The 15,865-nt window shown below is 37.1% G+C and overlaps 1 protein-coding gene across 1 annotated transcript; it reads right to left on the bottom strand.

The window, feature by feature from the left end:
* Nucleotides 1–344: 344 nt before the first annotated feature.
* Nucleotides 345–15,557, bottom strand: CycD (cyclin D). The gene is made up of 5 exons (XM_085200435.1): nucleotides 14,347–15,557; nucleotides 12,153–12,374; nucleotides 6,202–6,364; nucleotides 2,824–2,945; nucleotides 345–2,710 (listed from the first exon to the last, which is right to left on the bottom strand). The coding sequence occupies exons 1-5, from the start codon at nucleotides 14,791–14,793 to the stop codon at nucleotides 2,528–2,530; spliced, it is 1,137 nt and encodes a 378-aa protein (XP_085056561.1). The 5' UTR covers nucleotides 14,794–15,557; the 3' UTR covers nucleotides 345–2,527.
* Between the last annotated feature and the right edge of the window lie 308 nt (nucleotides 15,558–15,865).

Genomic DNA, 15,865 nt, shown 5'->3' with positions numbered 1-15,865 from the left:
AGTAGTACTACTAAGGTTGCACTACTACTTGAAACAAGGCTATTTTAGAGATTTATATATATTTTTTTATTTATATCCTCTTCTGTAATTGCTATATAATAAGCTATTTATTATGTGATCCTATTTTGCGACTACAATATAGTTTATACTCTGACGAGTTACTATAAAATATTTACAAATAAATAAAAAGTATAATAAAGGTCGAAAGTACTTTGCAAGAACGCGTAGGCTTACTTAACTGGGATTTTAATAAAGTTTGTTTGTTATTGGACAATGCACATGATTCACGTGTTTAAAAATATAACTCTATGCTTACGCAAAAAGAATGTGAGAAAAACACTTAATAATTTTGTATATTTTTATTGTGGTTTTGTTTTTAAATATCTACAATTCAAATCGCAACGATCATACAATACCAATAGTAACTTAAAATTGAATAATCACATAAAAATCAAAATTTTGCAACTTTGCGTGTCATACATCTCTAGAATTTAGTTTTTTTTTTTAATATAAATCGACTCATCTATAAAAAAAACATAATTATCACTTCTGTTCAGAGTTACATAACTCTTTAACCTACATAATATATACATTACAGGAAAATTCTGATTTTTTACAACATTACATTTATAACTATTTCATAACAATCTTATTATCTTACTATATTGAAAAGCCAGTCTAAAAGCTAAAACAAGCATTTAGATACATTTAAGGCGTATATTTCCCCACATCTTTATATATTTTCATACAGTATATAAAATATGTTTATCAATAGTCAAATTATGAAGGCCTTATATGTATATATTTAGGTAGCAATACCACAACCATACAAATTATAGTAAATATCTGCTCTATATTTCTAGGTAAAAAAATATGGATTTTAAGTTTATCATGAATCATAAATTTGTTAGAATACAAATACTCCTTTAGTAGTGTTACTTATGGCACCACATGCTTAAAGCATTACATATATTTACAGTTATAACTATTATATTTACATAGCAATCGCTAGATAAACATATTTTGAAGTAGAATATAATATGTAACACAAATAGGCTTATACATATATTGTCTATGTTTGAACCTAAAATATTTTTTTGAAAGCCACAATCATGTATAGAAATGGAAGACATTGGACTGTTCAATAAACATTTTAACTTATATAAATGCAAGCAAACAACTAACAAAATAAAGCTTATAAAATAATATATAATTACATTTAACACTTACTATTTGCATTCTCCACCCGTACTTAAGCACTATATAATATTATTTATCTGTGGAAACTATATCACAATATTCAATGTAGGTAGATAGTGTCAACTTCCCCCTTCCTCAGAATACAATTAAGTACAAAACTATGGAACTTGACTATTGCATATTTTATGTTCAATGGTTGTAGGAACAATTATATAAATTAAAAACTAAATATTAATTAATACACCTAACTTACCAATGATACAAAAATCACATATTTTTTTCTTAGTTTTTCTAAATTAAGCCAATGACATAGTACCCCTAAGTTAACATATTATGACTGGAAGTGACTATGATCTGAAATTAAATCAGTTTCTACACTATCACGTTACATGTTAGGTACCTAAATGCTAAAAAAATATTGTTGGTACAACATTCATCGCCAAAAAGGAACAAAAGAGAATCTTTTAACAAAAACATTTAGCCCTTCGTCTACTTTATAATTATTTAATCGTATGTTATATAATTTATTGTATATATAAGAGAAATTTATGTGGGTTTTCATTTTTATTCCGTGATAGACTGATGTACTATACATATATTATATCAACTTTTACAAATTATAAAGCGTAATTTATTGCCTTCCCCCGATACACGAACATTACATGTTGAATCTGATTGTAATTAAGCTAGCAAGTCGATAAACTGATTATTTCTTAGAATCATACAAGAGATTATAGTTATATAATTTACTTCATAATATAATAAAATATATATAATATATCATATTTAATAAATATTTGTCAAGTGTCAATCACGTACGGCTATGTCGGTCATGATGTAAGTCATTTGCTTTGGTCCCATATACACAATTTTACTAAGACTAATATTTTAAGAACCTTTTTAGTTTTCATAACGAATACGTAAAGCAAAATTGAAATATTTTTCCTTAAAAATAAAGAGGTAGATTTTAATTTCAAGATACCAACTAGAACTGGAAAAAATAATGTGGTATTTTTTATAATATTCCTTCTGTGCAAAACCCCTGCCGTAAGATCCTTGGTTAATTTTAAGTTAAAGGCAAAAAGTAGCACGGAGGGCTTATAATTATAACTATTTACATAAAACATTGCTTAGACTACGCACGCAGTGAGTCGTACCTTAACTAACGTTAAACACATTGCGTTTGTCAGTCTTAGTATCAGTCCTCGATCACGGATGCACCCGCTCTATCTAATCTTCTAGTTTATAGTATTTCCGTACTAATGCACCGCAATTAAAGCATTGGTCCTCACGCTTGGAGATTGGCTAGGGACCTCGTAACAGTGGGTTAAAAGTGGACGTCTCTAACGTCAGTGGGGGTCGCGGCGTTACTGTGCGCCTTGTCTTGGGACGGAGGCGGAGTCCACGCTGCTGCCTCCCGGCCTTGCCCGTTTGGGGCAGTCACTTGACTTTCTTCAATCACAGCCTGCACCATCACTTCTATTTGTTCTAAGCATGTTTGGAGGCAGTCCTAAAAATATTGTATATTTAATATAGGTACAATTATAACAATTAATTAAATAAAGAAAATTATTAATTATCATAATTAATTAGTGCTTAACAAAGTAAGTAATAATTATTTACCGAGTCAATGCCTGTAAGTTCGTGCAAACGCGACAGGTGTCCATCAACTCCTAGACCGCGAAGCGCTGCAGCGATGCTGCAAGAAGCCAGAGTGCTCGCGGGATACAATGTGAACTCATAATCTGTAACAAAATAGACTTATATGAAACACGGCACTAAGAACGTACGATAAAATTTTCCTCTAGTAATCTATAATTATGCAGTACTATTGTTACACACGCCGCAGGTACCTACGATTTGAATAACAAACGAACACTGGCATGCGATATCAGGCCACAACCAGGTCATACGCTCCGGCTGCTTACGCGCGTATTTAGAGCGGATATGAAGAAAAATGTGTACGACATGATTACTTCAATGTTAATGGCAGAAGACGACGACTCGTCGCGCGTCGTAGCCGTAGAGAGAGTGCACTAGCGCGTAGAGGCACTAGGTAATGAATTGCTCCTTTCTCCTTCCCACAGGTTGTTGGTCCCGCTTTGGAGAGTGGAGGCTCAAAGGAGCCGGCATCCGCCCTCGCGCCCGCATTCCACGGCCCGCGCCCGCGCGCTCGTTTTACTGGAATATTTCTCACGGACTCGCTTTGGCAAAACCATTATACGTATACAGATACCTCTCGAAAAGGCTCTACCGTGGACCTATTTGGGCCTGGATTGCTCGAGTTGTATTGAATAACCTGTTGTGTATTGTACCGTAAAATAATTGATATTTAATTAATCGAAGGAAGAAAGTTCAAACCAAAAAGGTTATATTTAATATAGGATTTTTCCTATACTTTTAAGTATCCTACTTCATTTTAATACAATAAACTTGAAAGTTTGTTTGTATTTCCACCTTTACACAAAAAATACTGAACGAATTTCGGTGAAACTTTAGCTTATATATGACAATAACACTATAGGCTAGAATTGATGTAAAGATTTTATATAATTTGTCTATATTACAACATAAAGTTCAAGCGGGCGAAGCCGCGCTAATACGAAGAATACATTTATTACAATTTCTTAATATATTAATGAGATGCTGTTTAGATATAATATTTAATTAGATCTGCCACTAACTTATTCTATTATGTGACTTAATTAAACGTGAACTACAGATATTTTATCATCGTCCGCCAACCGCAGCGCTTATTTTTACATAAAGTGATAATATAGCAGGAAAATCAGCTGAGTGACCTTGGAGGGCGAGTGGGCTTAAGCCAGATAATATATGAATTTATTTACAAGTTTATATTTATTATTCCATCTGGTACGTACTAAAAACTTCTTAAATTTAACTTAATTACATCTCTAGACAATGCTAAAGAATTTTTAATAGATCACAATTCATCACTATACTCGTATAGGAACATTCGAGTAGTACCTATACGAATGTCGAATACTCTTTCAGCATCATTTAAAAGGTTTCTGTCGTTTTTTTTCATACGGCGGCGTACTCGAGATAAAGGCACGAGTAGGGAAAGAACAAAACGAAAGAGATGAAACAACGAGAGCGGCCGCTCATTGGAAGCATTTGCATAATCTGATGTTAATCAAACATCGAAGCCCTACCGCCTCGACTGAACGACGACCGGTTCGAGCGCGCATAGGAACAATAGGAAGTTCTAGGCGAGTTCAGAAACATGTGTCCAATGTTTGTTACCTAATGCCACGTAGTATGGGCAATATAGAAAAATGTTTTTAGTTTTACTATACTGCATTGTTTCGTTCAAAATTATCAGTAACGTGCATAAAGTATTTATAAAACGGATAAGTAAAAGGTGAATTACAATAGCAACTCGTAGGCAAGAGCCCGATGACATAATCATCGCATTATCCTTGAACATCAAACGTAGGTACCAATAAACGTGGACAGTACGGGCGGGCGCCGCTGTGAGTCTATTCGCAAGGTGAACGATCTCGCGAGGCCGCGTCCGTACTCCGTAGTACATGTACGTAATAGCCACCGGAAAATAGGTGTTCTCCCGCACCAACGTACCCCCCCCCCCCCCCCGCGCCGAGGTCTGTCTGCGCTGTAACGGCCAAGACGTAGTACACGCGGCCCCATCTGGAGCCCGAAATGGAACTATTATTATTTCTAATTTTCGTAACATAATAACAAGTAGGATATTATTTTTAATCTTGAAGACAGGCAGGGTAAAGAGATTTGTGTCAGATTTACAAAAATGTATAGACTTCCTCGAAGTCATACAATTACCTTGCTCTCAATTGCTTTGCAGGATGAGCCAGTTTAAAAATAGTCCAGTACGAATTTACTATTATTAGAGTCGAGTTATTTTTTGCTCAAGAAATTTTACCATCCAAATAATGATACATAATACGCTCTTGATTACGTGATGCACTCGTGCTATGAGATCCTAGTACGTTCTAGGGATATGTATGTTTGTATTCATCAGATGTTGCCGCTGTAGTGGTCTGTGAGACTCAAATAATACTTTGAGGAATTGTTGAAAAATTTTGTAGAAACGATGTAATATCATTATTTAAGTATATAGCCAAGCGGAATCATCCACTAAGCAAATGTATTCTTCGCGTGATAAGTATGAGATGATATCTGTACAGCCCTGCGCAAGTGAAATAAAAGAGCTGTAGCGTGAACTTAACCGCCAAAAAAAAACCGACAGCGGCGGCGAACAACAAAAACCGTTGCATAAAAACATATGATCCCATGAGGGATACGGGGGGTCTGCGGAGTGGGGCGGTGAGGGGGGGAGGCAGTCCCGAGGCGTGCTGGAATGCGCTCGGGTGAGCGGCGTGGGAGGCGCCGCCGCCGGCGCACCACACACGCGCGCCCTCGCCCTCACTCTACCCTCAAACATGTAAACAAACCTATTCACATTTCTGTGCCTTACAGATCCCTGCGATCATTACCTATGTATATCTCCGAGAGATCTCTCCCAAGGATTTATAACAATATAATATAGGTGTTCAAAAGATAACAAAGGCAACATCCAATATTTCACCTGTGGGCTGTAGGAGTTACCGATCTAATGTCCGCTATGATCGTCTTCGTATGTCACTTAACTAACGCGTTTATAGAGCCGAAAAGTATACAATTTTCTTAATTCATCAGTTAGACGATTTCATAATAACTGTATGTTATTTAGCAGTATACAATTAAGTAAAAGAAAAATAAGGAATACTTTTACAATTACACGTATATTACATACACAGATATTATGGTAAGGTTCAGTGACATGAAGAGCGCGAGCTAGCGCTAATTAGTACGGGAAACTAAATCTTTGAAGCTAATATTTATTTACGTATTATATAGAAAACAAATAACTGTACAGCTTAAATAAATACTGATTTAAAATGCTTTACATAATTAAACATTGAGCGTGAATCAAGATTCTAGATTTATTTAGAAGCTTACCTCTAGCTGCAAGCGATATGAAGGTTTGCGCGTGTCTGTGCACCATTTCCTTGTTGACCTGCCCCCGCAGCGCCAGCCGCGACAGCAGCAGCGGCAAGAAGTCGTGCGCCGTCACGCCTGCGACGTCCCACTTCAGCTTAGATAACACTAGCAGCTCCCAGCTCTGTAGACAAATTTTGTTTATATTAATCAAATGAATAAAGAGAATAACTTCAGTCAGTACATGTGTGAATAAAGGTAACAAAAAAAATTAATATTATTAAAAGTAAAACCCAAAATGAAATCAGCTTTACGCTGTGTCTGTGTGTAAGACTTTCCGCCAAATTCTGGAGGCATGGCGTGTGGAGTGCCTCAACATCATTATCATCATCGCGCTTTGCCTTGGCACTAGAGCGAAGAAATTAAAATATAAATAAATATTACATTTCGTCGTGTGGGGATAGAACCAACAACCAGTCGCGTTTACAACACTTATGCCCATGCGACCTACGACTGGCCTCTCATATAAAAATCCATTTTGTCATCCTATTAACATATTAGTCCGGATGTAGATTAAGAACTGTGAGATTTAAAGAAAGAAAGTGTTGATCAGCTACGACAATAACGCAGTAAGGCAGCCGCCACATCCGCTGTGTATAATCGTAAACATGCCGTTTTGCTCGACTTCCCGGAACTGCGCGTAGGTAGTCCCCATACATTGTTGCATGATCAAGCTAATAATTGCTGCTTAGTCTTTATAACTAACTAAACGTAATAAATAGATAATTTTATTGTGTTTTATAATATTGTGAACGTTTCTAAGAATTTATGTACCTAAGTGTTTTCTTTTAAATGTATTTGTTTTATAAAATAAGTTCATATTATAATTTTGTTACATTTTTATATATTGCAACACTTGTTTCTAACAAATAAGTGTTGAATTAAATATTATCGTTAAAGCTGACCTATATTAAAATAATTACAGTTGTGACAGTATCATCACAAGCACAAATAGCGATATGAATGGTTAATATTGTGAATACTTGATTATTTAGTGTTCACACACGCACAGACGCGGAGAGGCGATGCATGGCCGTTGACAGATAATACTCGATGTTTACTTAACTCAAAGGCGGGGTCGGCCGCTGTGGCAGTCGCTCGCCTCTTCCTCACACCCGATATACTTTCTTAAAGCTATCGAACTAGAGTTCAGACTCGTACAGCATTTCACAATCTTTAGAACCTATTGAATCTCGATAAGGAGCTTGTGAATGAATGAAGTCTCATCACTGGAAGTCGCACGGCATAGGCTCGTGTGTCAGTTGGTCTCGCGTCAGAGGTTGAACTTGACGTAAGTTTAAAATGAATATAAATAAGTCGTTAAAGGATAGCAATATTAAATAACTTTAATACATGATTAAGTTAAAAAGAACAGGTAAAAGAGAGGGAGTAACCGCGGAGCGGTATGCGGGTCGACCGCGAATTGAAAAGATTCCTTGTCTCCTCCGACTCGGGAACACTGGAAAGCTTCGGAAACAATGCGCTCATAAAGTATTCACCGCAGACGATGTTGGCGAGACGAAAATTGATACGTAGTCTATCTAGAGCACTGTTCGACTCTGATATAAAATATATATTTTACATGATAACTATGACATTTACTTGACTGTTAGCTATCGTTGGAAGTAAAAAACTTTGAGAAATTTGGAGACGTAGGGAAGTACGGAGTTGGAGTTAGGCTTCGAAGGCGGCAGTAGTTATCGTAGCCACGTCACAGCCTATAAAGCGAGCTATGCAAACATTCTGAATTCCACACTTGGTTCCCATGCTTTATCCAATTTCATCGTGCGGTGTGACTGAGACGCCTGCCTTATAATCAAACAATAGGCGCGGTGTCACGAGGCCATAACGACACGTACTAACCAATTATAGAGCTTGCAGGAAGGATATTCCACGCAATTATGGTGTACTCAGTTATTAATCGATAACAAGTTGTACATATTGTTTAAATATTTTAATTGCGTTAAGCATATGAAAGAACTATTTTCAATATAATAAAATCTACACTTTTCTATCAACGTGTATTTGTATTTCTGCCGATCCAAAGAATACTTTATAGCATTGAAATTGAATACTATAATTACCTTGAGTCTGTAAAGCGTGACATGCATATTATACGGTAAGTATTACGTAACATACGAACCGATAAATTCCTGTAAAGAAATGTTGTTACTGTATTTGCTGACTCAGCTCAGGTGAGTTGTTTCATGTTTAATTAATTTAAAAATGGCCGCTCTAACTGATGTTATAACTTGTAAAAGAAGTCTATATTCTATAAAGTAAAAAAATCTCTTTGTTAACCGCAAAATTCCATTTTTTAATAAACGTATGACAGCGCCCGCATAGAGCGGGTTTTATTCAACGGATACCATTTTAAATTTTATTACTGTCGAGTTTTAATAGCAATATCTTCAATTATAGCGATAAAAGATAAAGTGGGTTTTATGAGCAATTTAGATTTCTATGAAGTTTGTTAGTGGAGAATACTTATGTTTTATTTTGCTATGACAAAATACTTAAATTAAGTATACATTTATATATTGTTTTACGTAAATAACATCAGGATGGTCAAAGGAATCTTCTCAACAAAATTATAAGATACCATGCTCGATGGTCATTATAAAGACGTGGTTGCGGCTGACAGCGTGTTTGGCAAGCAGCGCTGTAGACGAGGTCACTTCACGTGTGGAATGCGACTGGTTCCCGTCAACCCTTTCCTTTTACTCTACTCAATACTCTAATGATATCAGTTGTGATGGCCATACTTGGAAGTTGCATTAATAAAAATATGTCTTATCTGAATTATTATGAAAATACGCATCAATTAGATTGATAAATTCAATAAAAAACCTTCGATATAATAATATTGATATACTGATTCAGCATATGACGTGCTTTATAAACCGATGCCCCAATTTAGAGTATTCTTTTGGAATTACATTTAAATGTATGCTTGAACTTATAATATACGTATGTACATATAAACAAGTTAATAAAAAATTCCCACGACTTCTTTTAGTCTAACATGAATCATATGTATTTCGGTCTAGTAAAGTAGATGTTTTATACAATATGTTAAAGTTTGATGACTTCGACATGATCTTCAATACATATATACTACAACTACGAATACACTAAAGACCAAAGTTGTAATATTTAACAGTTTTAGTAGGTAAACTAAAATTCTTTAGAAAATCGGCAAACGTTTGTGTAAAAGTAATTTCTCATTATGCAAAGATATTTGAGACGGGATATTGAATTTTCTTTTGACAAAGCCGTACGACGGCTCATAAATTTATGCTTCAATAATAATAAACGCAGTGTGGATGTGAGAATGTACAGGTTTTACGGCCGCGCAAGGAGCGCGGGAACTCTGCGTCGAGCATGGCGCGGATGCCGGAGCGTGCCTTCTCTTTTTGCTCACTCCTACCCCGTTCGTGGCCTCTCGATAAAACCAATAAGCCAACTCATATGCAATTTAAGCATTCCATTGAAATCATAGTTTTTTTATTAATACTATTAGCATAATATAGGTAGTTCTATATAGAGGGGGCTACGGTTGTAGGTAGCGTCCGTCGCACTTGGATGAACCTCTCCTACAAAGATGAACATTATCTAACACGCACCGAGTGTGACGGCACCGTTACTACAGGATAAACTACTAAACATAATATTACTTTAAATACAAACAGATATTCTTTTTGTAAAATGATAATTTTGCAACGTTGTTTTAGATTTCTTTATTCATACATCAAGCTAACGCTCACCTGTCTACGTTGTTGCGTAGAGGTGCTACGAAAAGGCTACGAATTTTAAATGTAAGTCACATGTTATTTTTTACACTGAAATCACTATAATAGTGATTAAAGGATTTTAATATCCATTGTGCTATAAATAATTTTTATTGTTAAGTTAATTTAACATTTTTAAAGAAATAGGAATAATGCGTATACTCTGTACATTGCACACATTTCACCAAAAAACTGGATGTCAGTTCATTAATTACTATAACGAAACAGAATAATTGAATTGGTATTTTAACATTTATACAGATATAAATAAGTAAAGGATAATCTTGATAAGACGAGAAAAATAATTGATTGTTTCAATTATTTGTACTATATGTATAAAAATGAGAAATTGCGCTAGTAATGTGACGACGAACAAGGTTAGCGGCGGCCGCGGGCGTGAGAAAAAATAAGCAGCATGCTTCGGCTGTAATTGGTCTGATTGAAACGCGCTTCTCGTCCGCCGGTGGTTCCAAGAAGGCTGGCGACTCGTTAGGGGACACTGTCCGCAGGCCTGCCCTCCCACTCCGACCTCAACTATCTCCAGAACTTTCCCGAAACAAAGAAATATTTACTTTAAGCTCTTACTAGGCGTACTAGTACTAGAGATACTACCGACACAGTTATGTCTTATATTGGTAACTAATCGCGTTGCTCTAGCTAGATCGTTATACTGTAAATATAATACGTACGTAGCTGTGGAATGCATTTCGTAAAACAAGCAGGTCAAGTAAAATGTGTGACGCGCGAAGATGTGCGGACCGCGGTGCACTTATTATCTACTGAACGCAAAACGACAGCGGCGCTCGGGGCCCCGGCGGGTGGAGCGTCGCGCCCCGAAATGCAACAGACGACTTACATTGTTGTGACTAAATGTACTAAATTATATACTTACTTAGTACATCAACAGAACACGAAAAATAGGGAACTGAGTGTCTTAACACTAGCCTGTTGTGTGCGGGAACAGCGTGAAGCTGACTTTTTAACTTAGCAAAGGGTCATCCAAGTAGTAAGTTAGTTTATGCAATCACGACAATTATAACCATTTCGTAAGAATAATGACTAATATAGTAACATACTGCCAATTCACGCCAACATACTGATATAACCACGTGTTATTACGAAACGAGCGAATGCCAACGCCCTTAGCAATTAGACAACGAGCGGGACTAGACTACATTCCCATAAATGTGAGCTTTGAGCTCTTAGAAATATATTATGATAGAACTAACATTTTTAAATTAATACATCATTTAAAATTAAATTGCGTGAAATAACTCAATTAGTCGATCATTACTAAAAAATAATATTAAGTAAATAATTAAACATAGACTATTAAATATTAACTTTTTATAAATATTGCAAATTGCATGTGAAATTAACGACAAATAGACTAGAAGTAACGTAGATTCTTTCTTTCCGACAAAATTTCCAACACCGTTACTATTGTGGATTTAAATAAATTTATTCATTTAATCCCATTAAAAATAGTACCGTCACAAATCTGGAATTCCGATCTCTCACGCTTGTTCAGAGGCAAGTTAGTTAGAAAACAGCCGAGTGAACGCCACGAAAGCGTCTGGCAACTCCATAAGCGCTATACCTATTACCTATGCCTTGAATTGTGCGAGCAAGGAACACCGAGCGAGGCATGCTTATAGAACAATGTTAAAATTGATCAAGCCAGTTCAGAACAGAACTGTTCAGTTAAAGTTAAAAGAAATTAATTAAAATGTAAGTACCGCTCTCGCATCCCTATTAAGTGCTGTTAATAATTAAATCCATTTAAGGTACGGTGGAAATGTAATCGCCTGTGAAGCGTTAATGTACTTCAACGTTTAAAAACTCTAACAAGAAGTTCAGCAAAATTACAAGTGTACCTTAGCCGCATAGTAATATTACAGTTACATTCCCACAATAAGCTACTCTCGCATAATGTTTAAGCAATAATAAGAGTTTTTTTTTTTAAATTGAACAGGTAAGTACAACATTTATTAGATTTTTTACGTTGAAAAGTACATACCGTTACTTCACAATTTGTTTATCAGATACTATTATTATATTTAAATACTTAATATTTAAATTATGAATTTATTAATAATTATTTAACTATTATATACTCACACAAAGATCTGTTAATGTGACGCTGTTCGCCGTGTAGAAGACGAGCAACTCAGCTGGCAAGCCACGAGAGCTTGGCTCCCGCAGTTTGGAGGCAAGTAGTAAACACGCAGTTCCAAGCAGTTGCAACTGGCTCTTGCCGACAGTGCATGTACTCAGAAATCTATCCAGGTACGATATAGCCAAAGGAAACACTTCCTCTTGACAGCCCTGGTCCTCACACACCTGGAAAAGTAAATATTGTTTAGTAATTGACCCTTTTAACAAGAAATTATAACTTAAGTCCTCGACACGCCCAGTATAAAGTTTATCATCCGGAATTCCCGATAACCTATATAAGGCACAGAGTTGTGTTTAACTCGTATCGCCATCAATACAGAGTGCATTACTTTTGAACTAGTCGAGTTTCTTATCTGAAGTAGTTACTGGACGTTATTCGCTAAATAAATGTATTTCTAAAAATCGCCTAAGTACACTTATAAATATAATATACTATTATATAGTTATAAAAAATAATGCTTAAAGTTACTAAGATATAAGATTTAAGTAACATATCGTGTAAAAAGTGAAAGCTGAAGATACCGCACCAGGCTAGTTGTGTAAATGTAGAATGCAATAAGAGATGTAATTTGTCCCCGCATAGTTTCGCACGGTGTAATCTGAGTGCACCGATTCTGATTCTATAATGGCCTCGCCCCGAGAAAATATGCACATCTCATGGCTACCTCCGTCGAATGTCTCACGCTCGGCTGTCAGTCTTGTCAGTCCTGTCAGCTGATTAACGTATGTCTCGGTAAAACAACCTATTGTTCTGTTACGAACTTCCTACTTAGCGACGCTCTTCTCACTCACTGTACTCGGTGTACACTTTGAAAACTGCCAGAATAAATCTAATCTTGCAATGTTTGAAATTCCTGTGAAAAGCGATAATGATAACATAACAATGGCGTATCTTAATTGTTTCTCGGATAGAGTAGCATGTGTACACGAGTTGTTATACGTTTTAATAAGCAACTAGCCTTTTTTTATATAGTGCGCTTTAAGTACATTGAGAACGACCGTTGATTAGAAATACAATATTCATATTGGTAATAATATAGTGTCATTGACCTTACATCTCCACAGGAGTTGTTTCGGTCTGCTTGTGCTGAAATTTGGTAGGTATACAACTGGTTTAGACAGTGCGCGACCACGAGGTGTCGGTAAACTCTGTAAAGTACGAGTCTCGTAGGAGGAACATGCGCGATGCGCCGCCATCGTTGCATGACGTCAGCGCAACCGTCGCGCTCGCCGCGGGCCCACGTGGCCGAGCTACACCTTACAGCTGATTGACGGTCATATTCTATCATGTTTCATTACTATTTTCGTTAATAATCTACAATAATTAGACGGGAATCAAATTTTCTTATAAACAGCCGTCATAGCGAAACCCTCTAAATATTACAAACGTATTAAATCACACGTCATAGATGAATAATCTTATCAAATATCAATTTCCAATATGTATATATAAACACGCAATGTATATTGTTTATGTTATGTATAGTAAACGATGATATATTAGGGAAAGATAATACGCGTCCGGCGTCAGCTGTGTGCGTGTCAAAATCAGCTGATTATTCAAATAGAACGAGCGAGTCGCATCGGTCGGCGACCGCCTGCGCGTTCCGGCCGGGGCCCCTCGCGCAGCGCCGCCACGTTATGTACTTACATCTACTTCACAATATTTCAACATTTTATCTTTTTAACTCGCTATGTTAGAAGAAACTTACAGGGAGATCTTTCCGTATATCATGTTATAAATTTTTACATATTTTGTCAATTGATTAATGTTATATTGAAAATTGACTTACTGATTACTTGTTACGTGCTGCATAACCAATTTAAATGAACAGTCTAATAATAATAAAATCCAATAAGAATCCTATATGAAGATAACGAAAACACGATCAGCTGATCGTGTAAACAAAGACTATTCTATATGATATTTTGCGTGGATTGAAGACGGAGACGGTCGACGGAGTTACTGTAACTGTTTACGAGTACCTATAATCAGAAACGACTGCGGCTAAAGCATACGAGAGCCACTCGCGTCGTCGCGCAGGGAGGTGGTGGGTGAGGAGCTACACGTGGCTCGCGGTGCACAGTGCCAGTGGTGAGTGACAAGATGGCGAGTGGGTGCGGTGTGGCGCCTCACCTCTAGCATCCACTCGGCGACGAGGCGGCGCATGTGCGGCGTGAGCTCGGTCTGCACGGTGCCAAAGTAGTTGGCGGTGATGGCGTAGCGCTCCTCCGTGCGCAGCAGGTTGTCCAGCACGCGGCGGCGCAGCAGCACGGGGTCGGCGGCGGCGGGCGGCGCGGGCGCGCGCTGTGCTGGCGCAGTCGCGCCGGCGCTGGCGGGGCTCACGCGCTCCGCACACAGCAGCTCCATGATGGCGAGTGCGTACGGCTGTGCGACAGTGCGACAGTGCAAGGAGGTGCGACGGCGGCGAGAGCCTGAGTCACTGTGAGGCCGGCCGGCCGCCCGCGCCGCGCGACCATATGATCGGCGGGGAACGGGGCGGCGGGCGCGGGGGGGCGGCCGCCCGTGAGGCCCGCACGCAGGTTTCTCCCGATTCGACGCTCGAATAATAATACATAACATGTTTTCCTTCTCGCTCCCACTTTTCTCTGTCTTCGGCCTCTCGTTCTATAGTATTTACAAAATGAGATGGATTCCGTGGACTGATTATAAAAGTGACCATACCACAATACCCATCTGAAGATAGGTAGTAGGTACCATTGATTACACACACTTTACCTATCTTATCGAATTAATACATAAAGAAAAGTACACGCGACGACAACGATGTCAAAATCGTCCTCTATGTACATCTATTTTATACGAATATAATAACAACGCTGTATTTATAAAAATTCAAATATGTTTTTATCGATTACCAAAAGATAATAATATATCTTCGTCCGGCATGTATCTATATCTGTTGTCTATGCAGCGGTCGTTATGGGTACAGCAATCAATGAAACAACCAATATTGTTACTAGAGGCCGTCGCGTCGTGGTGCAGTGGTACAAGTGTGTGACTGTAAACGCGAAGGTTGTGGGCTCGATTTCCACTCGGGGGAAATCAATTATTATTTATTAATATTTTCATTTTTTTGCTCTGGTAACAAAGCAAAGCCCGGCGTTGAGTACCGCCACTCAACACCTCCGTCCATTCAATGCCTCAAAAATTCAACAGAATGTGGGGAACGGAGTGTCTCAACACCTCTCTTTCGATTCGATAATAAAATAATGATCCCCTCAAATGTTCCATTTATTCATCAAAGAAAACAAAGGACTCTAGTACTAGGAAATTCTTTATATAAATTAACTGATAAAAAAGGTATTAATATATTTTAAATTGTATTTTAGTAATAGTATCTACTATATTTAAACACCTATTTTCTTTGCAACAATGAATTGCAATTTGTAAGTATTATCAACTTACCTACAAAACTTGTGTAGACTCACATTTATGTACCTACATCAAGCTTTTGTTGTACTTAAATAGTTATTTAAGGCGCTAAATAAAATAAATAAAGGTACTCTTTTATATATTATTGATTTATTTGAAAATTATAATAATTGTATTAACTAAAATGATTATTTTACAATTAAGTTTAAGCAACAGTATGATTAGAAACAAAATATAAAACCAGGCATCACCATGGTAT

This window comes from Heliconius melpomene, chromosome 17 (genome assembly GCF_056956725.1).
Source record: "Heliconius melpomene rosina isolate 202511_hmr_F chromosome 17, ASM5695672v1, whole genome shotgun sequence".
Taxonomy (NCBI): domain Eukaryota; kingdom Metazoa; phylum Arthropoda; class Insecta; order Lepidoptera; family Nymphalidae; genus Heliconius; species Heliconius melpomene.
Note: the sequence above shows the minus strand (reverse complement) of the source record. Positions and strands in the feature narration are given on the sequence as shown.